We start from the raw sequence: 25684 nt of genomic DNA, 5'->3' as shown, positions 1-25684 counted from the left end.
TATCTATTGTATTAGATACGATTTAGAGGTCATTAAATCACAAATGAAATTTCATATAACCTCTGCAATTTATCTATCAATTATATATTGATATCTATTTCTGTGAAACTTTCGTTTAATTATATTATGGAGACATTTTTCCTTTGAAAATGTTCACTAACATTTTTCTATCGACCTATAGATTAATATCCACAACACTACACTTGTAGGATATGGTTATGTAGACATATTTCATTCTAAAAATTTTATGCATGATATCTAATGCTTGTAGGATTATTTCATTTTATATAGAAATCCTTCTTTATAAAAATTCCAAATTGATATGTTTTTATAACTAATATCAATGATAAAAGTGATATATGGTGATCATATTATAAATGACAAATATTTTATTGAAAGCTATGAAGAATAATTGTCCAAATTAAAACACCACCAACGACTGAATATAGAGAGTGACAACAAGAAACCTAAAACAAAATTTGCCATACATTTCTTCATATACCTAAAGCCACGTGCAACATAACATTGCAATTATGTGTACAAAACATAACCTATTTTTGGCATGCAATCTGAAAAATGGCTTAAACTTTCTTCCCCATCTTCTCAAACGTGTTCCCTCCTTCATTACCTTTATTCAACTACATAATTCCCAACCTTCCCTACTTTCCACTTGACTTCTAAGCATTTCAACTAACTAAACGTAGACATGGGAAACAACCCTCTTTTCCTCTCTCTTTCCCTCTGCTTCTTAGTTCTTTTCAATGCCTGCCTTGCCACCAACGACAACTTCCGTTATGTCTCCCGGCGCTTCGGTGAGGCCGGCCAGAGCCGGTATCGTGAGTGTCGTCTGGATAAGCTCGAAGCCGTCGAACCATCCCGTCGTATCGAGGCTGAAGGTGGAGTGATCGAGATGTGGGATCCTAGCCACGAGATGTTCCGGTGCGCCGGTGTGGCTATCCAGAGATATATTATCGATCCAAATGGCCTTCTCCTCCCTCAATATACCAATGCCCCGCGACTTATCTACATTGAGAGAGGTACTACTTTTATTTATTTATTTATTTTTATTTAATTTAATTAATTATTATTATTTTTTTTTTTTTTTGCTTATTTTTTGGTTGAGTGTTAGATGATATATTACATATAATACTAAATTTACCTTTTCTCCTTTAGTTTAATAAGTTTTTCAGTCGATCTTTTGAGTTGAGAATGATGTGATGAATAATCTATGGAATAGGGAGAGGGTTTAAAGGAGTTGTACTCCCGGGTTGCCCTCAAACGTACCAAGAGTCTCAGCAATCGGGTGGGGCGTTCCGAGATCAGCATCAAAAGATTCGCCATGTACGTGCCGGCGACCTCTTTGCTGTACCGGCTGGTTCTGCTCATTGGACGTACAATGATGGTAACGAAAGATTGATTGCAGTTGTTCTTCTTGACGTTAGCAACCATGCCAACCAACTTGACTTCCATCCTAGGGTATGTCTGATTTGAATTATGATCGATGATACAATATCTTAGCTAATTAAACCAAATTGAGTATTTCTTTTCTGTAAACTATGCAGACTTTCTACTTGGCCGGGAACCCAGAGGAAGAGTTTCCAGAGTGGAGATTGCAATGGAAGCGAGAGCAAGGACGACACATGAGCGGTCGCAAGGAAGGATCGAGTAACAAAAACAACATCTTCTATGCCTTTGACGATAGAGTTCTTGCAGAAATTTTGAACATAAACATAGAGTTGGCGAGGAAACTTCGCGGAGAAGATGACTTCAGACGCAATATCATAAAGGTTGAGGGAGGACTTGAGGTGATCAGACCACCAAGATCACGAGGAGGACGTAGAGGAGAGGAGCAAGAATGGGAAGAGGAACAAGAAGAAGAGATGGAAAGACAACGTGAGAGCCACCAACGTAGTCGATGGGATGAAAATGGTTTGGATGAAACTATTTGCTCAATGAAAATGAAGGAGAACATTGGTGATGCTTCGCGTGCTGACATGTACACACCCGAAGCCGGTCGTCTTAGCACCACCAACAGCCATCGATTCCCTATCCTCCGCTGGCTTCAACTCAGTGCTGAGCGGGGTGTTCTCTATAGGGTAAGCAAACGTGTGACACAATTTAGAGCTGGTTTGAAATGTGACTTTCTAGATTACTTAGAAGTTTTGTATTATTACCACAGAATGCAATGTACGTTCCACACTGGAACCAAAATGCGCACAGCGTAATATTCGTAACAAGAGGGAGAGCGAGAGTACAAGTAGTAAACTGCAGAGGCCAGACCGTATTCGACGGCGAGTTGCAACAACGACAGGTTCTAGTGGTTCCACAAAACTTTGCTGTATTGAAGAAAGCAAGCGAAGACGGGTTCGAGTGGGTTTCATTCAAGACGAACGATAACGCCATGATTAACACATTGGCCGGGCGTACCTCCGCAATGAGAGCATTCCCAGTTCAAGTCATTGCTAGTGCTTATAGAATGTCCACAGAAGAGGCTCGACGGCTTAAGTTCAACAGGGAAGAGACCACTTTAATTCCTCCAAGAATGTCATCTCGTTGGCCCGCATAAACTAATGTAAACCGTTGCAACTTGTGTGTGTGTTTCGTATGCTTGTTCAAGTTTTTGGCTTTTGGTTTGGTGGTGTTATAATTTTATGGTTAAAAAACTTTGTAATGATGATAATAAAATGAGGTATTTATACACGATTAAACTCTTCTACTGTATTCAAATCTTAAATATTTGTCTATTCATTCTCCTTAGGACATTTTTTCACATTTGATGGTTGTTACTTTCTTGTAGTATGGATTCTACTAACAAGAGCGGTTTTCCAATATACTAGAACATTGATGGAATGACTACACAATGAGCTAGGGATGTGTTTCAATTTATGAGTACATATAGTGTTCATCTTGGATCAAGAAAGCAAAACCAACTTGATTTTTCTTGTTGAATGGTGTGCAATATTTGCTACTTGTAGGTGTTAATAAGAAAGTTTGAACCAATCACAAATTGTCATGTCATCTACTAAATTAATAACGAAAAAATATGAATAGTTGAATCTATGACTAATTAAAAGTTTACATGTGCCCCAAATTAAAATTGAATACATAATTACAAAAGTACATAATTACAAAAGTCTGATTTATAACATTCTGCTGACATCATAACCTACTATCTTATTTTGTTAACCTATTGCATTAGGGATGACCATGTGCATCATCCCAACGAGATGATGTCTACCTATAATGATTTTTATTTTTTTCTGTTGTGTTTTTCCTTTTTTTCTTCACGGTTAACAATTGTTTAGTTAAGAAAAATGAAAATCACAACACTGATGGTCATTGTGATAGGGCTACATGGTCATTTCTAATTATGCGATACATGAAATTCTTTTTTTTGTGTGTTTTCTTATTTTTCTCACTTTGTTAATTAGTTTTTTTCTAAAAAGATGAAGCTCGCAATAAGGATGCTCCCACCGCATTAGGATATAATACACATGGTCATTCCTATACGATAAGATAATAAATTATACTTTGATTAAGGACGAATCATCGATCATAAACATATTTTAAAAGAGTCATCCAATACAAAACCCCGTGAAAAGTACCTAAAGGCCTTAATGGGGATTAAGTCCAATAACTTGAAAAGAAGAGTACATCAGTGATAAACATGTTTTCTTTTCCAATTTACCTTTGGTCAAACATGATAATATATGTTTTCTTCCATCAAATGTGTGTTTCTTTGATGATTTTTCTCGAATTTTGTCTCCACATTCCTATAGAATAAATTTGAAGGGAGATAATTATCTAAAGAGAAAAAAGTTGAAAAAAAAATTGTTAGAGAGATAAAATGATGGATCAAAATATGAGTATTAAAATAAGGAAAACATATATATCAATCATGACAATTTTTTTTTTAAATTAAAGGAAAACTTACATAAATCTAACAAAACTGTAAATTATTTACAGCCCGTGTAACAAAGGTCACAAGGTTAGCCATTTTTTAAATATTCTAGATTTGTTCTTCCATCTTTCTTTTCTTCCTCGCGATTCGTCTTCCCTGCGATTTCGTCTTTCTTTTCTTCTCTTTTTCTTTTATGCGGTTTCTTTCCATCATGTTTTTTATTTTTCAATTCTTTATTTATGTCGTTTAATCTCTACATCGTTTTTATTCTCCTCTTCGTTTTTTTGCTTCAATTTCTTTCCATCGTCTTTTTACTTTTCCTCTTCTTTTTTTCGCTGCGATTTTTTTCCATCGTCTTTCTTCTTTTCTTTTTCTTTACGCATTTACATTTGGGTAACCAAATCTAAACAACTGTGATAAGACTGTGTACAACAAAATAGCAAAATCTAAAAAATCATGTATAAAGAATCTTGAAAAAAAATCATTTAGATTGGAGTAGCCAAATGTAAACGATCATGTAAAAAAAATAAAAGATTGTATATAAAGAATCTTGAAAAAAATCATTTATATTGGAGTAGCCAAATGTAAATGATCGTTTAAAAAAGTAAACGATCAAGTAAAAAAAATAAAAGATCGTGTATAAAAAATCTTGAAAAAAATCTTGTAAAATAGTAAATGATCGTGTAAATAATAATAAAGGATTGGAGTAGCCAAATATAATGTAAACGATCATGTAAAAAAGTAAATGATCGTGTAAATAATTCTAAACAATCGTGTAAAGAAATCTAAACGATCGTGTAAAGAAATCTAAACGATCGTGTAAAGAAATCTAAACGATCGTGTACCAAAAGAATTAAAAACATTGTGTATCAATTTTTTAAAAAAAAAATCATTTAGATTTGGGTCCCCAAATCTAAACGATCGTGTAACAAAATTAAACGATGAATTGAAAAGATAAATTATAGCCATATCTAAACGATCGTGTATAAATTGTAGACATATCTAAACAATTGTGTATAATTGTAGCCATATCTACACAATCACGTATAAATTGTAGTCATATCTAAACGATCGCGTATAAATTAATGTCATATCTAAACGATCGCATTGTAGCCATATCTAAATGATTGCATATAAGTTATAGCCATATCTAAACGATCGCGTATATATTGAACCATATCTAAACGATCGCGTATAAATTGTAGTCATATCTAAACGATTGCGTATCAAACAATAACCAAATCTAAACGATCACAAATATATTACACGCGCGTTATTGACGGCATGGTTGAGGGACATTTTTGGTATTTTACATGGTGGGTCTCTGGACTTTTTCCGTTTTTGGAATTATTCTATAGAGTGTAAATATTTTGCCTTTTTTTATATTTTTGAAAAGACCCCTAAATAAAAGTTACTTATAATTTAAAATTCAACATTAAAAAATTTATTTTAATTTTGAGATAAATATGGTGTTAAAATCTAAATTTTAATTTTAATTTTGAGTAAAATCTAAATTTGAAATATTTAAATATGATTAATTATCTCAAAAAGTGGAATTCGAGATTTTATTCCAAAATAAAATAACAAAAGATAATTGAATTTTAATAATTAAAATATTAAAATATGTTTAAATATCTCAAAAGTGAAATTTGAGATTTTATTCAAAATAAAATATCATAAGATAATTGATTTTTAATTTTATTTAAAAAATTAAAATATGTTTGAATATCTCAAAAGTGAAATCTAAGATATTTATTTTTATTTTATTATTTAAAAAATATTAAAAATCATTCTGAATCTTATTAAGAATTGGACTTATTAGCCTTACAAATAGACTCATACATTGATCATTCTTTACTCATCAAACATAGCAAAGGTATGAAAGGAAAAAAAACAAAACAAAAAAAAAATCTCTTCTCCCTCTCTTCTTTTTCTTCTTTCCTAATTTTCTTTTTTTCCTTTTTAACTTTCTATCTTTTTTTTTTTGTAGGAACTAGAGTTGTCGCGCCTCTCTTTGCTTCCCGATGTATTTTCAAAATGTGAGATTTTTTTTCTTCTCTTCTTTTCACAATCATTTGCAGGGGTGACTCCGCTGTCAGCAATCTAATTTTTACTAGATGTGATTAAGCTTTTGTCGTCGGATCCAACTCTTAGTAGGAACAATCGAGCATCTTCATTCTGCTTCGTCGTCAACGATCCGATTTCTACGAGGGGCAATCGGACTTTTACCGTCGGATCCAACTCTTAGTGGGAACGATCAAGCATCTTCGTTAGCTTTGTTCTGCTTCTTCGTCAGCAATTTGATTTCTACTAAGAGTGATCGAGCTTTTACCATCGAATCTAACTCTTAGTAAGAACGATTAGGCATCTTCACTCTACTTTGTCTTCATTCTAAAGAGGCAGAATTGCACCATCTTCATCTTGGAGAGACAGAGGCGGGACTGCACCATCGTCGCCTTCTTAGAAAGGTAGAGGCAGAGTTGCACTATCGTCTTTTTCTTGGAGAGGCAAAGGTGGAGTTGCACCATTGCCGTCTTCTTGAAGAGGCAAAGGTAGAGGTTCACCATCATCATCTTCTTGGGAGAAACTTGAAGATGGAACCAACTAAGCAACTCTCGAATTAGAACATGAAAATCAGCAGTGTAATGCTCAAAGTTGGAGATGAAAAAGCATTGGTGAAGTCTCCAACTCTACATTTGAATGAGCCTTAATGAAATCTTTGAACTTGAATTTCATTAACAAAGCCTTAGAATTTGATTCTGATGAACTTTTAGACTTGTGTGAACCTAAATATCAAGAAACATTAACAAAGCCTTTGAATTTGATTTTGAGGAACTTTTAGACTTGTGTGAACTTGAATTTCAAGAAACATTAACAAAGCCTCAGAATTTGATTTTGAGAAACTTCTAATCTTGACGATAGAGTGTTGAGCTTCAAAGAAGTGATGCTCCTTATAAGTATCTAACTTTGCACCATCATGCTTCTAGTGCAACACCTCTTTGATTTGTTATATTTTTTCTAGTAATTAGTTATCTTCAACTTTAAGTTGAAATTCTTCGAGGAGAATGAACATCATCAATTGCTAGTGTCATGCTTTATGTGATCATGACACTACTCTTGTTTTCCATCCTTCTCAGCTTAGTTTTTTTTTTTACTGGATTGAACTTAAAGTTTCCCTTAAATTTCCTACGTACCCTTTATAATATAAGGATTAAGTCATAACGTAGTTCAATTGATTTTTTTTACTTGACTGAACTTAAAGTTTTTCTTAAGCTGCCTACGTACTATTTATAATATAGGGATCAAGCCATAACGTAGTTCAATTTATTTTTTTTACATAATGACAATAAACATAAAATTTCTTGAGAAACTTGCCGTTGATTGGCCAATGTTTAATCCATCTCGATCAACAATCTTGTATGCACCATTTGTGTAAACTTCTTTACAATGTAGGGTCCATCCCATTTAGGTGTGAGCTTATTTCCTGTATACCTCGTTGTAATGATCGGTCTTCTTACATCAAGTACTAAATCACCAACCTGAAAGGAGCGAGGTTTAACGTGCTTATAAAAAGCTTTAGACATTCTCGCTTGATAACATTCCAATGCTTGCTGAGCTTTTAATCATTTTTCATCAAGTGCTTCTAACTCTTGAAGATGTAACTTGACATTGTCTTCAGTAGTCAACCTCTCTTGCACTGTCATTCTTAGTGATGGGATTTCTCTTTTGAGGGGAAGGACAACCTCTACACCGTAAACAAGCGAATATAGTGTAACCCCTGTCGAAGTGCGATGAGTGGTTCGATCAGCCCACAATGCTTCACCGATCCTTTCTTACCAATCCCTCTTCAACTTGGAGACAATTTTCTTCATAAGATTGCACAATATTTTGTTGAATGCCTCTACTAGGCCATTCGCAATTGCGTTGTACATGGATGACTTGTATTGCTTGAACTTAAATTTTTCACATAATTTGTCTATCATGCTATTGGAAAATTGCCTTTCATTATCTGTCACGATTAGGTGAGGAATACCGTATCGATAGATGACATGGGTACGAATAAAGTCTGCCACGTTCTCTTTCTTGGCCTCTCTCAAGGGAATGGCCTCAACCCACTTTGAGAAATAATCTGTTGCTGCAAGGATACTGCTGATGATTTTGGTGCAATGGGGTCAACCAGATCAAGTCCCCAAGCCTCGAATGGCCAGAAAGCCATAGTTGGATATAGAGGCTCTAGAGGTTGATGTATGAAGTTTACATGATATTGACAAACCTTACACTTCTTTGCATAGTCCATTGAATCTTAGACCATCTTAGGCCAGTAATAGCCCATTATTCTCAACTGAAGTTGAAGCTTTGGTCCCGATTGATGTGTTCCACAGACGCCTACATGCGCTTCCTTTAGAGCTTTTATCGACTTTTTCTTTCCAAGACATCGAAGGAAGAGCCTTTTAAGAGAACGATGATATAAGGTTCCTTTGTAATAAATGAAGTGTGCAACCCTTCTTCGTACCTCATTTTTATGACAAGAATCCTTTGGAAGCTTTCCATGTTCAAGATACTCTATGATAGGTTGACGCCAATCTTCTTCATCAATCAAATGGGATATCATCACATTCGCTTCCTGACATTTAGAAATAATTAGAGGCATAATCCATCGTTGACAAAGTGGTATATTCAAAGTTATATCCTCTAGCATCGTCAAGGTAGTGGCCAAATTTGCTAATGCGTCTGCTCTCTTATTTTTTGTTCTAGAGACATACTCCAACATCACACTGTCAAACCTTTCCATCAATTGTCGAGCATAAGTGAAGTATGGCTGCAAGTCTTCATGTTTCACATTATACTAAAGTGAGAGCTAATTAATTATCAACTTTGAATCACCATAAATTTCTATGAATGATACTGCGATCTCCAATGTCATTTGAAGGCCAATTATCAAGGCCTGATATTTAGCCACATTGTTCAAGCATAGTTCAGCGAGCGCAAAGCTATAAGGCAACATATTTTTCTCAGGAGAAATGAAAATGATGCTTGCCTCTACAACACTTCTTCGCGTTGTACCATTAAAATACATAGTCCAAGGTTCCATAACTTCCGTGAAGAAAACTTCATCATCTGGCAAGTCTTCACATAACTTCTAATCTTACGAAATTTGGTGGTTTGCCAGCGCTTGTTCTTTTATCGCCTTTTGGGAAATATAGACAATGTCATATTACTGGAGTATAACCGCCCATTTGGCTAAGCATCTAAAGATAATTGGTCTGGACAGAACATACTTTATAGGGTCTGCCTTTGCTAGACGAACTGTGAAGGCCCTGCATATAATGCCTCAACTTATCGATGGCAAAGAAAAGTGCAAGGCACATTTTCTGAATGGAAAAACAGTTAACTTGAACCCCAACTAAGGTTCTGCTTGGATAGTCGAGAGCTCGTTCCTTTCCCTTCTCCTCCTTTTGTGCCAACAATGCGCCTAGAGACCTTTCATGTGCAGCAATGTATAGTATTAATGGCTTGCCAAGTACTAGAGCTCATAATACTAGGGGATTAAGCAAGTCTTTCTTTATGCTATCAAAAGCAATCTAACAAGCCTTCCCATACAAAATTTTCTCCTTTTCTCATCAACTTTTGAAAAGGTTGGCACCGATCGGCCAAGTTGGAGATGAACTTTCGAATGTAAGCCAATCGTCCCTGAAAAATTATTAGGTCATGCAAACTCTTTAGCCTTGACATCTTCTGAATGACATCAATCTTGGACTGGTCAATCTCAATCCATCGGTGTCTTACAATGAAGTCAAGAAACTTTCTTAAATTTACATCGAATGCGCACTTGAGAGGTTCATCCTCAGCTAATATTATTTTGCAAGCGGTCGAACATAACTTTTAAATCCTTCAAATGGTCTTCTTGTCTCTTGGATTTGACCACAAAGTTATTAACATAGCAATCGACATACTTATGTAGCATATCGCTAAACACTTTTTGTATAGCACGTTGATAAGTAGGACCAACATTTTTCAACCCAAAGGGCATCAGCTTGTAATAGTATATTCCCTTTGGAGTCCTGAAAGCTTTCATTTCTTCATATGAAAGGGTCATTCTTATTTAGTTATATCCAGACGACTCATCCATAAAAGACAGCGTCTCATGTCCAGTAGTTGCATCAACCATGATTTCTATGATGGACAAAGGAAAATCATCTTTAGGGCAATGCATTATTTAGGTCACAAAAGTCTACACAAACATGAATCTACTCGTTCTTTTTTCTTACAAGGACAATGTTTGCAATCCATGTTGGATATTTGATCTTGCAAATGAATCTTGCTTCAATCAACTTGTTGACTTTAACCTCGACTTGGGGAATAAGCTTTGGTCGAAAAGTCCTTGCGCTTGCTTAATCGACTGATACCCATGTTTGATTGAGAGATGATAGACTGCTACTTTTGGATTAAGTCCTGACATCTCCTTATAAGACCAAGCAAATATGTCCTTGTACTCGATGAGAAAACATATGTCCTTGTACTCGATGAGAAAACATGTACTTACCTTCCTCTTCACTAGAGAGAGATGAATAATGAAAGTTGGGCGTGGTTCCTCTGTTGTACCAAGATCTGCGGTAGATTGGCCACCATCCTCTAAACTTTGTAGGACATCTTCCACATCTTCTTCAGGAGTTTTAATCTTTGTTTCTTCAATAATGGTGATGTGATGACATGAGGTTTCACATTCTCCTTGTTCTGAGACTTCCTTTTTAGGATTAGTTAGTATAACATTATGCCTTTTCACCTTCAATGAACCTTGACTTGTATTGAAAGTAACAAAGGTTTTTCTTTTCATTCAAGAAGGAACATTGCTGTGAATTTCTCCTTCTCCCTTTGCCTCACAAGGAAAATTCTTACTATGGCAATTCTCAACATTTTTATGCTTAATTTGGTGTCAAACTAACACGCGAGATGTTGATTCCTTCTTTGTATCTATGTTGGAACCAATCTTGACATATGGGCCTCCATCTCTAAGCCGATTAAAAATTAGAACACGGGGTGTTTGTATATTTTCTTTTAGCCACGCCTAGCCTTTCAAAGACTGATGGTCTTGTAGTCGTCGAGGTCTAACATGTGCTTTTCTCTTTTCTAGAGGTCGTAATTAGCCTTCAAAAGGTCGAAGGTCGGTCAGGGCTAGATGTTGACTGGTGATCTTTTCTTTTTGCTTCTATCATGTTTAGTTTTTCAAATACTGGGGTGCGTGAAACATGCGGTCTAATTCGGTCAAATTTTGAGGTTCTCTAACTGTCACCTTTGTTTTCTTCCATACTATCAACCTCTTCAATAGTTATGTGATTGTTGTCAACCACTTTTTTCTTCCCCTTTCTAGTTATGCAGATTGGCTTTAGTGACTTGTACCTGAGTCCTTTTCTTGACAAAGGTATAGCATGTCCTTCCCGTAACAGCTTCTTTTGGGTTGAGGAGGGCTCATGTTGTTCATGAATTTTTAAGCTTTTGAACTTGGTGTGAGTTGTGAAGTCATAACTTGCTTTCGCCATCAATTTGTAAGCCTTAGGATTGAATCCATCTTTTTTCTGCCTTTGGGGCAAGTTTGCTTCCATTAGATCTATCTTTATCTCTTTCTTTGTTATTTTAGTAAGTGGTATGGTGAAACTTTCTTTTAAGACTTCAATGTCACCAACCTTCAAGCCTTTTAGGGACTCTACGAATAGTAACTTGCCTTTCTTGCGCCTTGACAGAGTACAAAGCGCAAGATTGGTGGGTTTGAAGCCTTTTCATCCATCAAGATTATACTTTTTGTGGTGTTAGTGGATGTCTCACCCTTTCCAGAGTTAAAGATTTCTATACTTTTATATGGTTTCCTGCTTGCAAATGATTTCATGTGTAAATTATCTTCTCTTTTTACAAAAGAAATTTCTACAAGTATGTCTTCTGGGATATTATTAGTCTTAAAATAAAACTTTGCATTTGCGAAGTGAGATTCAGTCTCTAAAAACGGGTTAGAGTCGGCTTTAACCTTATTTACTCCATCTTGATACTATTTAAAGCACTGATGCAGTGTCGAAGTTACTACTCCATTTTCATGAATCCAAGGACGACCAAGTAACAACTTATAAGTGGTCCTTAAGTCTATAACTTGAAACAATGCACTAGGCTTTACGTCACCAATTATGAGTTTTAAGCGTATCATGCCTATTGCTCTTTGGCTACCCTGGTTGAAACCTTGGATTGCCAGCTTGCTATTTAAGAGCTTATCCATCAAGATGCCTAATTGCCTCATAGTCAACTTCGGCATTATGTTGACAGTTGATCTATTATCTATGAGAATCTGGTCGACTCTCTATTCTTGAACATATCCAAAAACATACAAGGGTCTATTATGAAGTTTAGATCCTAACAGCAAATCCTCATTTGAGTAGTCTATAGACATGCAATAAGGAGTACTCTCATATGTCACAATTGGAGCACTTGAACTTGATGCTCTTGAATTTAACAATGCATCAATAAGAATGGTTTTGGTTTCTTGAGGAAGTGATAACAAATCATCCACATTGAACCTCGATAGGTCTTTTGACAGTCCTTCCTCCTTTAGTGATCTTAGAGGGATGCTTTCTTCCTCCATTTCATTGATAGCATGACACGCAATGACTTTTGGGTTTTTATCATGATGATCACAAACGAATCTTGTTGGAAAGAAGTCTGCTAAGGTCACTAAACGTTGAGGTCGAGGGAAATCCCTATCTTCGTCGTGCACAAACTTAAGCTTTCGAGCCTTTTTTTCTTCTTATTATTTTAAGCCTTATTACAACTTCTATAATTTCTGTAGGAGTGAGACTCTTTTTGGGTCGAAGTCAACTTTCTTTTCTTTCGACGGGTCACAATGATCCTTCCTTCATCTTCTTCTTCAATCGGTTTTTCTTTACCTTAAGAATCCTTGGGTGCAACTTTCTGATAAAATTGGACAACTATAAGCTCAAAGGTCCCGAACTAGACCAAGCTTTCCCTTTGCTCAATCTTGACGAAGGAGCCTCTAACACTATCGTCACTACAGCATGGTTTGTTTGAGCTACCTCCTCCAAGTCCAACTCAATCTTTTTCTCACAAGCTAACCTTAGAATTAGCTCCTTCAGCACAAAATATTTTTCTACTAGGTGACTGATGACCCGATGATACTTGCAGTAGTTGGAATTATCTACCTTTCCTGCTTGCTCAAGTCAGTTACATTCCGGCAGCTGGATCAGTTGCTTCTCTAGTAGTTGCTCAAGCATGTCTACAATATCTGAATCAAGAAATGTGTAAGCTTTTTTCTGCCTTTCTTTTAAAGTTAGATGTAGTCTCTCGCTTCCATCATCCTTCTTTTTAGCTCTCACTTCTTTTATTTTGGAGAACTTTAGTAGGGTCATGTTTACGACCATAGATTCCTTCATGGTGCTTTTCACTATCTTTTTAGCACCATTCGTCTCTTTCTTATCTTTTTTTACTTTAGAAATAGGAAAATCCTTAGTTCCTCTGTTGGCAATGCTCAACTCCATATCATGAGCGAAAGTTGCTAACTCTTCAAATGTGGGGGCTTTATTCCTTGCAAAATGTATAGGAGTCCCTAGTGTATGCCTTGGGTGCAATTTCTACAGCTGACAATTCGGCGAGTCGATTTTTTCAGTCAAGACTCAGAGCCCTCCATCGATTGAGGTAGTCGATGACTGGCTCTTCCTTTCGTTGTTTCATGTTTGTAAGCTCCATCATGCTTATGGTGCATCTGGTGCTGTAGAAACAATTGAGGAACTCATTTGCTAGTTGTTCCCAACTGTCAATGACTTCTAGCTCCAGATCGGTGTACCACCCAAAACCATTTCCTTTTAGGCTTCGAATGAATTGCCTGACAAGCTGGTCTGTTCTTGATCCTACCTTCTCGCATGTTTGGACGAAGTGGACGATGTGTTGTTTTGTGTTACCTTTTCCATCAAACTGCTGGAATTTTGGAAGTTAGTACCTAAGCAATGTTCTCAAGTTGTCCTTTATCTTGGTGTACGACTTAGAGTACATGAAAGAAGTTTGCAACGGCCCTCTATACTGAGCTCTAATGAAATTCACAATCATATCCTATAGTTGTTGAACTGAGAGAGAAGCAACAAAAGCTTATTGTTGTTGTGGTTGCTTTTCTTGCACAACATTCTTTCCTTTATCACCAGCTTTGGCAACAAGAGTTTGACTCGACTCAGCAGTTTCACGAGTCTGAATCTACTCTCTCAAAGCTGCAATTTTGTGGTCTCATTCCTAAAAAAACCTTCATCAAAAGATTAATTTTCCTCTCCATCTCCGTCATGGTAGCCTCGACCGATACATCAACCATCATACATACATTAATCTAGATGTGCTTCCCTCTTTGACTTGCTAGAGGCAGAATTGGGGTAATCATACAAAGGAGTTTTCTTGATGACAATCTCCACTTTAGGAAACTCCATCAATTGCTTAAGAATGCTCTATGCAATGGCAGAACCCTAATCCTGCTCCTAGATGATCCCCTTAGAATAATTGCGGGTGACAGGTCCCATGTAAGCGTCGCGTTACAGAAGATTTGGATGTAACTTTTTTTGATGTCATTGGTTTTCTTATAGATTTAGATGACGAGAGAAAGATAAGAGGTGGGGAGGTTTTACTGGATGTGCCAATTTGCTCATACGAGATTTTCAGAGAAATTTAATTCATGGAGTTGAACTTGTGTTGATGTTGTATTTATGTTGATTTGATGAGATGTGGTTAGATCTCTAGTATTTGATCCTCTAATTCTCTCTCAGCTAGGTTCTTATGCTTGATTTGAGGAAGAAGAACACGTGATGTTCTTAGCTTCAAAGGAGCTTCAATCTTCGAGGGTGGTCGACTTTAGGAGTTAGGGAGTTTTCTAGTTCTTGGGAGAATACTCTCTAGACCTTTTGGTGTCAAAATTTTTCAACCCCCACAAATGAAGAGAACTCCTTTATTTATAGAGTTCTCCGGTGGGCTTTTATGGACTTGGGCTTAGTTGGTCCATGGACTATACCCGTGGACTAAATCACATGGATTTGGGTCATATTTAACTTTTGGACTAAATTAAAATTATTTTTTTGGCTCAATTTAATTTTAGCCCAAGTAAATAATATTCAATTGAACCAAAATAATTAATTTGATTCAATTGTCATAATAAACACATGTGACATCGTTAGAATTGGTCAATTTGTCTTTAAATTTACTTTGGGACACCTGCCAATTTTTAGTTAATCCCAAATGCAATTATTTTAGTAAATGACGTGGCGATTTGTGATTGTTTCCAAAATTTCTTATTCAACAACTTCAAATTTAAAGATCGTGGTGAGCAGGCTAAACAATCGTGGTGATTATGCTAAACAATCGTGTTGACTATGATAATTGATCATTTAAATCATGATACATGATCGTGAATTCTTTTTAAACAATGAAAAAAATGCTTAAAAAGAACTACATGATCATGTGGATATGATCTCGTTTAGATTTTAAGCATTTTCCTATCGTTTAAAAAGAACTACGTAATCATGTGGGTATGATCTAGACGATCATTTGTCATAGTCAACACGATTGTTTAGTGTGGTCAACACGATCATTTAGATTTGAAACATTTTTTCCATTGTTAAAAAGAACTATAAGATCTTGTTTATATTACCTACAGGATTGTGTATAATATTTTCACGATCATGTATCATAACCATTTAGGATAAGAATTACACACGTGCGTGTAGCCAATTAATCTTGTGTTGGTTGTGATATTTTTTTTATTTTCTATTATAGGCATGTAGACTTTTTCCGTTTTCAAAATTGTTCTATATAATATAAATATGTTGTTGATTTGCTATATTTTTTTAAAAAAACTATTAAAAATTAAAATAATATATAAATTAAATATAGGAAATTAAAATTAAAAATAAAATAAAATATTAATGTTGGTGAATTATTTTTATAAATAAAAATAATAATAAAGAAAAAGTAAAATAAAGAAATGTTGTACTTCAAAAATATTGAAATAAATTTGCTCGGAGTGGAAGTCGATTAAATCATGACTTGCACAAGACGAACACAATTCTTATGGGTGTCTGATGCCTATACACCAAACGCTTATATTCATTACTGAGAATGGTAAAAAGAAAATAGAAATTTATTTTTCGATTTTGGTCCATTTTTCAAGAATGTTTCTCAAATTTTAAAAACAAGAAATGAAAATCTTTATCAAACGAGTCAAGAAACGAAAATATTATTAAACGAGCCTATAATAATCCACTAATCGAATGCACAACATCTAGAGATTCTTACCACACAAAATTCATATCTAAAGTGATTTGTATTAAAAAGTTTTTTTTTTTAAAGAAAAAAAAACTATCCACACTTAGAACTCTTTTCAAAATTGAAGCTATAAGGATCGCAACAAAAATATAATAAATAAACCCACCTATTTGATAACAATTTTAAATTTTTTTTTGTTTGGGATTTGATTGTGTTTGAATTTATACTTCTTCAACAAAGGATTTCATCTGTCTCAACCAAGTACTTAATATTTTAGCCATATTAAAGAGAAACAAGAAAAAAAGAACTTTAACTTTCCTTGTTTTTTAAAACACTCGTACAAAAATAGATAACAAGCTAGATAAAAAAAAAAAGGTATTAATGAGAGAAAGTGACATTTATAAGATCAATTTTTAAATAAAAGAAAAAAGTAAAAAAGAAACAGTAAATTTACCAATCTTAATTCTGCCTAAAGACCTAAATTTACCGTTGAGTTTTTGAAATATTGATATCCAAATTAAAAATAAAAAAATATATATATATATATATATATATATATATTATTTAGAAATAGGCTACGAATTAAGAACAATCCAAAACACCAAAAACAACACCAACTAAAGTAAGCAAAAACAGCGGCATACATTTCTTCAGAAACCCAAGGCCACCTGCTAAAGAACATTGCAATTATGTGTACAAAAAATAAGCAATTTTTGCCATGCAATTTGAAAAATGGCTTAAACTTTCTTCCCCATCTTCTCAAACGTGTCTTCTCCTTCTCCACCTTTCTCCATCTATAAAATCCTAAACTTCCCCCACTCTCTCCTTCACATCAAAACAGTTCAACCTAAATAATCACAGCCATGGGAAACCCTCTCTTCCTCTCTCTTTCCCTCTGTCTCTTGGTCCTCTTCAATGGCTGCCTAGCAACTGATGAAAACCTCCGCGAGGTCTCCCGCCGCTTCGGTGAGGGCCAGACCCGGTATCGCGAGTGTCGTCTTGATAGGCTTGATGCCCTCGAACCCTCCCGCCGTATTGAGGCCGAAGGTGGCGTCATCGAGATGTGGGATCCTAGCCACGAGATGTTCCGGTGCGCCGGCGTAGCTATCCAGAGATATGTTATTGATCCTAATGGCCTTCTTCTCCCTCAGTACACCAATGCCCCACGACTTATCTATATTGAGAGAGGTATAAATTTTTATGATTTTGCTCTTTTTTTTTTTAATCTTCTTTCCTTGTTAAGTTTTAGTATTGTTGAGCGTGATGGGATGGATTTTGTGGAACAGGGAGAGGGTTTAAGGGAGTTGTACTTCCCGGCTGCCCGGAAACGTACCAAGAGTCCCAGCAATCAGCCGGGGAGTTCCGAGACCGACATCAAAAGATCCACCATGTACGTGCCGGTGACCTCTTCGCTGTGCCGGCTGGTTCTGCACATTGGACCTACAATGATGGCAATGAGAAATTGATTGCAGTAGTTCTTCTTGATGTTAGTAACCATGCCAACCAACTTGACTTCCATCCTAGGGTAAGTCTGATGTGTTTACAGCTTGTTTTGCTCGATCGATGTTCTTGAGTTACAGTAAATTTAATTTCGCTTTACTGTAAACTATGAAGGCTTTCTACTTGGCTGGAAACCCAGAGGAGGAGTTCCCAGAGTGGAGATCGCAACGGAAGGGAGAGCAAGGACGACACAGCGGTCGCAGGGAAGGATCAAGTAACAAAAACAATATCTTCTTTGCCTTTGACGATAGAGTTCTTGCAGAAATTCTGAACATACACATAGAGTTGGCGAGGAAGCTTCGTGGAGAAGATGACTTCAGACGCAACATCATAAAGGTTGAGGGACAACTTGAGGTGATCAGACCACCAAGATCACGAGGAGGACGCAGAGGAGAGGAACAAGAGTGGGAAGAGGAACAAGAAGAAGAGATGCAAAGACAACGTGAGCGCCACCAACGTCGTCGATGGGATGACAATGGTTTGGATGAAACTATTTGCTCAATGAGAATGAAGGAGAACATTGGTGATGCTTCACGTGCTGATATGTACACACCGGAAGCCGGACGTCTTAGCACCACCAACAGCCACCGCTTCCCCATCCTCCGCTGGCTTCAACTAAGTGCCGAAAGGGGTGTTCTTTACAGAGTAAGCATTTAGAGCCTGTTGGAAATGATGAGAGTTTTCTTCTTAGCAGGAATACTAACATAGACGTTTGTGGTATTGATTATTAATGCAGAATGCAATGTATGCTCCACACTGGAACCTAAACGCGCACAGCGTAATATTCGTAACAAGAGGGAGAGCGAGAGTACAAGTAGTAGACTGCAGGGGCCAAACCGTATACGACGGTGAGTTGCAACAATACCAAGTTCTAGTGGTTCCACAAAACTTTGCCATAGTGAAGAAGGCAAGCGAGGAAGGGTTCGAATGGGTTTCATTCAAGACCAACGATAACGCCATGATAAACACACTGGCCGGACGCACCTCGGTCATGAGAGCATTCCCCGTTCAAGTCCTTGCGAGTGCGTACAGAATGTCGACAGAAGAGGCTCGAAGACTCAAATTGAACAGAGAAGAGACCACTTTGTTGCCCCCTAGAATGTCGTCGTCGCGTAGGCCGGCTAACCCGGTAGAAGAAATGTAAAGGCTTTGGCTTTGGTAGGGAGGGCCAGTTTTGGCTTTTGGTTTTATGGTTGTAATAATTTAGGGGTTAAAGCTTCGGAATAATCATAATAATAATAATAAAGACGAGGCCTTTCTTATACAAGAACTTGTGTTTATGGCCTTCATGTAAAAGACAGCTTTCTCTGTCCTTTTTTCCAATCACAAAGTTTATCTTTGAATAATAACAAAACCTTCCAATAATCTATGCTCTTTCTTCCTTAAATGATCATAGTTGCCTTTTCTGTTGAGAAAATCATTTGGTTTTGAATAATATTTGAATTATTAGCTATATATAATTTCTATAATCATATAAACAAAAACAAGTAGCAAGCTAAGCTGTTACCGTTAGATGACATAGCATAAGAAAACAAAAGTTGTTACATTATATATATGACAGAAATTTGAAAGAGAGTGAGTTTTGCTGTGTGTGTTTAGTTGTAATGGAGAAAATAAAAATTGAGTTTTTATTTGTTGAATAAAATGTACATAGGTACAGTGGGCTTGGCTTTTGATCTGTAGTACACAGTTTTCTTATGGTTAAAAGTTGGGTTCTCAATTGTAATGACAATCTTTCCAGGCTCACTAATGTAGAAACAATTCCTTAGGCTCTTTCCCACTTTCTTTTGATTTTGCAATTGAATTCTGTATGATCCTTCATCTTCCGGCACAAATTCTTCTTTGTACACAACATCCCATCCCACCACCGTCACGTCCCACACCATCGTCACCCCTACCTGTATGTACGCTAACGTCTCACAATCAACAACTTAATTAATTGAACTTTTTATACACACCACCTACCTAGTACCTAGGTTCAAATTATATATAGTTTTTACCTCAGTAACTGGGAATTCGATGGTTGCAGCGAAGTTTCCTCTTATGCTTAGCTCTGAAGCTTTATCAGCCGCTGAGAAGTCGTCGTCTTCGTCTCTTTTAAGCCCCCCATATCGAACAGGTAATTGTTCGGGAGCTATAAACCTGGTAGTTTAAAAATTAGGATATATATAGTTAATTACTTCAAACTAATTAATTTGAATTCGCAAAAGAAATCATCTTCTTTTCCTCTCTCCTCACTTGAGAAGTGTCTTCGTCACTTTCGATGGATTTGCAAACACGAACTTAGCCTTTGTTTTATGGTTGATAATCTTGGATCGAAGTATGTGTCTGGCGTAGTACCAAAACGGAGCATTTATAACTATCTGCAAATTTATTAAAACCAACCAGACAGGCATCCTATAATATATCCTTTCCCTTCGTTAACATCAAATAATTAAGAAAGAAAATTAAAAGAGAATATATATATATATATATAATGTTATTTTTACGTACGTTTTTATGGACGAGTTCGGGATAATGATCTTGTAAAAGCAAGAGAGCTTTCTTGCTAACAGAATGAAACTCTTTCATGGCAGGACCAGGAGAGTTTTTCAAATCAGTAATTTGAACAATAGAATCAACCCCTCCTTTCTCAAACCTAAGTTGTTTAATCCCTTTCTCCATATTTTGAACCATCCATCTCAACAACTCTTCACATTTCTCATCACTACCAAATATTCTTTCATACATTTCTCTATCTTTGAAAACCCCATTAGCATGAAACCAAAGTGGATGACCTTCCCTATCTTTACCTTCCAAAAAACCAACCATGTTATAAAGATGAAGATCATCACCACCAAGTTTTTCTTCAAGAATCCCATCAGCTTTGTATTCTTTTCTCCATTTCAATGTCTTTCTAAGCATTTCAAATGCTTCATTTACTTTGTAATGTTTGGCTTTTAAGAACTTTTGGAGTAAAACATCTGTTCCTTCATGCCCTTTGCTTGGTAATAATGGAACTCCCCAGAGCCTAATTTCTTTATTACTGTTCTTCTTATTTTTGTTTGGTTTCCCAACAAGATAATTCCCTATTATTGCATCTTCCACTCTACAACGTAATTCTAATAAAGCTTTCTTTTTTCTTTTCTTTCTCATCTTCTTTTCCATTTCTTGTATTTCATTTAATTCCCCCATTTCCCCATCTCCAGATTTTTCCTGTTTTCATCAATCGTTGGAAGCATAATTATCAGAGAAAATAACCGCATTTTTTCTAAATAAAAAACAAAATTATTCAGCAAAAGTTGTAATATATAGAATGGAGAAAGAAGATATATAGGTCTTACCAGATGATGATGGAGATGATGAAATTCTTCTTCATCTTTGTTAATGGAAAGAAGGTTCAAATCAGCTTCCACAGTAGTCTCATCATGAACCTTCTTCCCATTTCTCTCCGCCACCATATTTGCTTCTTCGAAATCCAGGACTCCGGCGGCCGGAGAGAGGGGGTTGTCGGAGAACGGAATTCTGCCTTAGTTACAACCGACCACAACCAGAGATTATTGATGATGGACAATAACAAAAATTTATCATACTAACAATAGTTGAGGTATTCATTTGCACCCAAACAAAGAAAGGGAAAAAAACAAAATCTTTTTGTTAAATCATTTACAGAGAAGAGAGGCTGCAGATTCTCAAAACCACAAAAGCCATTGATTTTCTTCACCCAAATTTAGAAATTCTTTTTTTTTAGATTATAATTTTCGTTCATTTGTACATAAATAAAACACATGAAATCAACTGATTTTGTTGTGAATGTGATTTGGGGTTGTTACAAATTCGTGGTTCTTATCAATCCCAATATCAATTAGAATATTTTGTATTTTTTAAAATTAAATAAGGGTGTTTTTCATAAATATAAATATTTATATATAAAACAATTTCGAAAACAAAAGAACGACAAGGCCACCGTATGAAATAACAAAAATGCCCTAATTAATGATTTGGATTTTTCGTTTATATTCGATAGTCAAATCTAACAACTTTTTCAACTTTTTTTTTTGTAAACGATCGTTTAAATCTAAATGATTTTTTTTAAGGATTCTTTCATACACATTTAGATATTGCAAAAGGAAAGAAGATGGAAAGAAAGGACAAACGAAGTTCTAAAAAAAATTGCAAAAAAAGACGATGTAAAGAAAAAACAAATAGTAAGAAGATAAGAAACATGATAAAAAGGATGGGCAAACTCTTTCATTTTGTTATGGAAATAATGATTTTAATAGCATTCGAAGATAGCCCATTTTAAATTGGACTATTAAAAATATGTGAGAAATAAAACAGATAATTATCCAGCCAAAATTTTGGAGTCTTCCTCTCCTTCTTTTTCATGACTCTCCCTTTCCTTTTTCACGATACCCACGATGAAACGTAACCCACTCAAACGACGACTGGGATTTCAATATATTTATGGAATGAGAATTATACTTTTTTCTTACGTGGATACTTCTCCCTTATAAATTCTATTCTACTTTGCTTTATATAATGTTGGTTACTACTTGTGCTAGAAATCTTATTAGTTTTTATAAACATGGAATCTAGATTTGATATAGGCTTCGACTGTCAGATAGCAGATGCCTACCATGCTCTAGAGTTTTAGTACGAGTAGCCCGTTCTCTTTTGACTCTTTATGTGTTGAACATGGAATCAATATACCAGTCAAATTTAGACCTCCAAACTGTACTTCGTTAGGGGGTCTTTTACGTACAAAGCCAGCTCAGGTCAAAGGAGAAACCCAGATTTCCCAAAGCAATATAGGTATGGCTTCTCAAGAAGCAGAAATAGGAAAAATGAGGAGAGAGAGAGAGTCTTGAAAATGTTGATGAATCAGATTTATTATCGTCCAAGAATGGACCATTACTTTCCATCTCTAGCACCCCAAAATCTTAGGCCACTGCTACATCAGGCCCAATGGAAAAGGAAATTGTTTTGAACTTTTCAGAAAGATTCAAGCTCAGCTTCGATAATGAAAGAAGAGAAGAAAATGGAAGCTCAAGGACAAACGAAAGGAAGCGAGACAGTAGATTCTCTTCTTAAGCTACTGTGAAAGCATGCGGTGGAACAAGGGAAGAGAAGTAGTGGTGCGGGTGGTAGCAACAACAAGGACATCAGTTTTAACCATGTCAAAGAGGATGGTCCTTATGATGAAGGAAGAGGCTCAAGCACTTTTAGCCTAGGTCCCAATTTGAGAGAGAAGACCTAAGAACTTACAGGTTCTTTCAATAGACCTACATCAAATTTTCAACGTAGATCTACCATACCTCGGGTGAGGTATCAACCAATTTACCCTGGGAAAGTATTGTTGACTCGACCATTTGTATGAATTCGAAAGGTGTAAAACTTAATGGAACTAAAACATGTTCTCAACTGAAAGCAAATGTATGGACTCGACAGGAGTTGGAACGAGAGCACTGGGAAGAGTTGCAATCACAAAAAAGGACAAAACAGGAGCTAGAGGTAGACCAAGAGTTTGAAATGGAACCAGAGGATGAAACATATGATCTAGAGCATGAAGCTGATGAAATGGTGCCTGAACTTATTAATTTGTTAGGCGTGTCATCAGACGTCGATGACACGTTTGAGGATGATATTAAAGACACTGAGGAATTTTCAAAGCATGGTGAACATGAGAACTTAAACTCATTGAAACTTGCTAAACTAAGGGTGATTGCTAAATCTCGTAGTTTGAGAGGGTTTTCGAAGATGAAGAAGAGCAAGCTTATGCAATTGTTAAGCAAAGATCATTGAGGATGTCATGCTGGATAGGAACCTCTGGATTTAGAATGTTTAGGTGCTTATCAATCTGTTTGACCAATTTTGAGTTAGAAACTGGTATTAGCTTTACAAACTCTTTACCATATTGTATATTAGGCTAATTTTTGCAGGCTCGGAGTATACGTCAACTTTAGTTTTTTCTATTATATTCAGATTCTTGTTCACTTATACGAACCATTTTTTAATGGGCTTTTTATTGCTAACATGGTTCTCAAGCCTTTCCATCATGTTGGTCTGTGGGTGGGATTGATTTGAGAGCGTTGAAAGAATCATAGCCGTTTTTATGTGTTTTGTAAACGAAATAGTTGATTACAAGACTCGATTTTTAAGAATAGAATGATTTTTCTCCACTTCTTACTGTTAAGTATTTTGACATCTTGCTTAGATCATTGTCAAGCAATCTTAAAAAATTATCGTTTTCTTTTCTTTTTCTCTCTTTGTTTATCTTCCTTTGATTTCTCTCTTTTTTCACTTTTTTTTCTTTTCTCCCTTCTTTGGGCTTTTACTTTTCTTCTTGAACGAGAGTTTTTTTCCTATTTAATGAGACCGCATAATTGATAATTTTATTAAGTACAATTACTAATTAGTTTCCTTATGTTTACATTATTTTGTGGTTTGATAAGCATAACAATGCGGCGAATCGTCTACCTAGGCAACAAGCTCAAACCCCTTACCACCTCTTCCATTTCATGGTCGTCTAAAGAAGAAGGTCGGCAACCAATAATTCTACAAGTTTTTGAACGTTTTGAAGTAGCTTCACATCAACATCTCGTTTGTTGATGTGTTAGAGCAGATGTCTTCCTATGTCAAGTTCCTGACAGATATATTGGCAAATAAAATAAGGATTAATGATCGTGAAACTATGGCTTTAACGCAGGCAACAAGAGACATCTTCAAGAATGGGGTGCCAGAGAAGATGATAGACCCTAATAGCTTCTTGATACCCTACTCGATAGGCGAAATGGATTTGGGTTGTGCTCTATGTGACCTTGAAGGAAGCATCAATTTCATGTCTCTTTCTATCTTCCTGAAATTAGAGATAAGGGAGGTTTAACCAACTCACATAAGGCTTCAGTTTGCTGACAGATCCATCGTCAAGCTAAAGGGCAAGATTGGAGATTTTTTAGTGAAGGTGGATAAATCTTTGTTTTCCGTTGACTTCGTTATGCTGGATTATGAAGTTGATTGAGAGGTTCCAATCATTTTGGGGCGGCCATTCCTATCAATTGTTCATACCCTCATAGACGTCCACCAAGAGGATTTGACAATGTGTTTTAATAATGAAGAAGTTAAGTTCAACATTATCAATGCGATGTAGTTCCCCACTGATGATGAAAACTGCAGTGCGATAGAGTCCCTTCGATGGGACTATTGCGAGGAAGAAGTCTATCATGAGCTATTCAACACTGAAGAATTCTTTGAAGAAGAAGACCTAAGTTATATACTGGAAGAAGTAAACATCGTGTCTGGCGAAAGGAATTTTGAGTCTTTGGATTTGCAAACCAAAGGCAAGAAGAAGACAAAGCCATCAATCGAAGAACCGCCAAAGTTAGAGCTCAAGCATTTACCCAATCACCTAAAGTATGCATACTTGAGGAAGAATGACACTCTTCCAATCATTATATCCACCCACTAGGATGCCACGGAAGAAAAGGCGTTAATGAATATGTTAAAACGTCGTAAGAAGACAATAGGATGGACCTTGGTAGACATCTAAGGTATAAGTCCATCATAATATTGCATAAGATAAGGTTGGAAGAGGGTCAAGAGGACACCATTCAATTCCAAAGGTGGTTAAACCCCGCAATGAAAGAAGTCGTCAAGAAAGAGATTATTAAGTGGCTTGATGCAGGGGTGATTTATCCAATCACAAACAGTGAATGGGTTAGCCCAGTCCAATGTGTTCCTAAGAAAGGCAGGATGATTGTTGTAAAGAATGAGAAGAATGATTGATTCCAATGCGAACAGTCATGAGGGAGGATTTGTATGGATTACTGCAAGCTGAATGCAGCAATAAAGAAAGACCAATTCTCTCTGCCTTTTATTGACTAAATGTTGGATAGGCTTACTAGATATGAATTTTATTGCTTTTAGTATGGTTACTCTAAGTACAACCAGATCATGATTGCACCAGAAGATCAGCATAAGAAAATGTTCACATATCCTTATGGTACATTTCCATTT

At 36.0% G+C, this 25684-nt stretch overlaps 3 protein-coding genes across 4 annotated transcripts; 2 read left to right on the top strand and 1 right to left on the bottom strand.

Annotated features, from left to right (window-relative positions):
- The first annotated feature begins 706 nt into the window (after positions 1-706).
- On the top strand, positions 707-2566 carry LOC103489873 (11S globulin-like). Its single transcript, XM_008449204.3, has 4 exons — positions 707-1037; positions 1238-1476; positions 1563-2096; positions 2180-2566. The coding sequence occupies exons 1-4, from the start codon at positions 707-709 to the stop codon at positions 2564-2566; spliced, it is 1491 nt and encodes a 496-aa protein (XP_008447426.2).
- Positions 2567-16807: 14241 nt separating this feature from the next.
- Positions 16808-19054, top strand: LOC103489872 (11S globulin-like). Its single transcript, XM_008449203.3, has 4 exons — positions 16808-17377; positions 17476-17714; positions 17804-18334; positions 18426-19054. Exons 1-4 carry the CDS (start codon positions 17053-17055, stop codon positions 18831-18833), a joined length of 1503 nt encoding a protein of 500 aa, XP_008447425.2. The 5' UTR covers positions 16808-17052; the 3' UTR covers positions 18834-19054.
- A 240-nt stretch (positions 19055-19294) lies between these two features.
- LOC103489871 (patellin-4-like) lies at positions 19295-21552 on the bottom strand. Of its 2 annotated transcripts, none has more exons than XM_008449202.3 (5): positions 21013-21552; positions 20183-20884; positions 19928-20052; positions 19690-19831; positions 19295-19587 (listed from the first exon to the last, which is right to left on the bottom strand). In XM_008449202.3, the coding sequence occupies exons 1-5, from the start codon at positions 21127-21129 to the stop codon at positions 19318-19320; spliced, it is 1356 nt and encodes a 451-aa protein (XP_008447424.2). In that variant the 5' UTR covers positions 21130-21552; the 3' UTR covers positions 19295-19317. The 2 variants fall into 2 exon arrangements, with proteins under 2 accessions (XP_008447424.2, XP_050940271.1); XM_051084314.1 differs by having other exon boundaries at positions 19295-19598; positions 21013-21485.
- Between the last annotated feature and the right edge of the window lie 4132 nt (positions 21553-25684).

The sequence above is a fragment of the Cucumis melo genome, chromosome 4 (assembly GCF_025177605.1).
Source record: "Cucumis melo cultivar AY chromosome 4, USDA_Cmelo_AY_1.0, whole genome shotgun sequence".
NCBI lineage: Eukaryota > Viridiplantae > Streptophyta > Magnoliopsida > Cucurbitales > Cucurbitaceae > Cucumis > Cucumis melo.
This window is presented reverse-complemented; position numbering and strand designations above follow the sequence as displayed.

Coding starts and splice junctions, on each gene's coding strand:
- LOC103489871 (XM_008449202.3), bottom strand. CDS start 21,129: ATGGTGGCGGAGAGAAATGGGAAGAAGGTTCATGATGAGACTACTGTG. Junction 20,885..21,012: donor ATCATCTCCATCATCATCTG/GTAAGACCTATA, acceptor TGATGAAAACAG/GAAAAATCTGGAGATGGGGA. Junction 19,588..19,689: donor TCGAATTCCCAGTTACTGAG/GTAAAAACTATA, acceptor GCGTACATACAG/GTAGGGGTGACGATGGTGTG.
- LOC103489873 (XM_008449204.3), top strand. CDS start 707: ATGGGAAACAACCCTCTTTTCCTCTCTCTTTCCCTCTGCTTCTTAGTT. Junction 1,038..1,237: donor ACTTATCTACATTGAGAGAG/GTACTACTTTTA, acceptor TCTATGGAATAG/GGAGAGGGTTTAAAGGAGTT. Junction 1,477..1,562: donor AACTTGACTTCCATCCTAGG/GTATGTCTGATT, acceptor TAAACTATGCAG/ACTTTCTACTTGGCCGGGAA.
- LOC103489872 (XM_008449203.3), top strand. CDS start 17,053: ATGGGAAACCCTCTCTTCCTCTCTCTTTCCCTCTGTCTCTTGGTCCTC. Junction 17,378..17,475: donor ACTTATCTATATTGAGAGAG/GTATAAATTTTT, acceptor TTTGTGGAACAG/GGAGAGGGTTTAAGGGAGTT. Junction 18,335..18,425: donor AAAGGGGTGTTCTTTACAGA/GTAAGCATTTAG, acceptor TTATTAATGCAG/AATGCAATGTATGCTCCACA.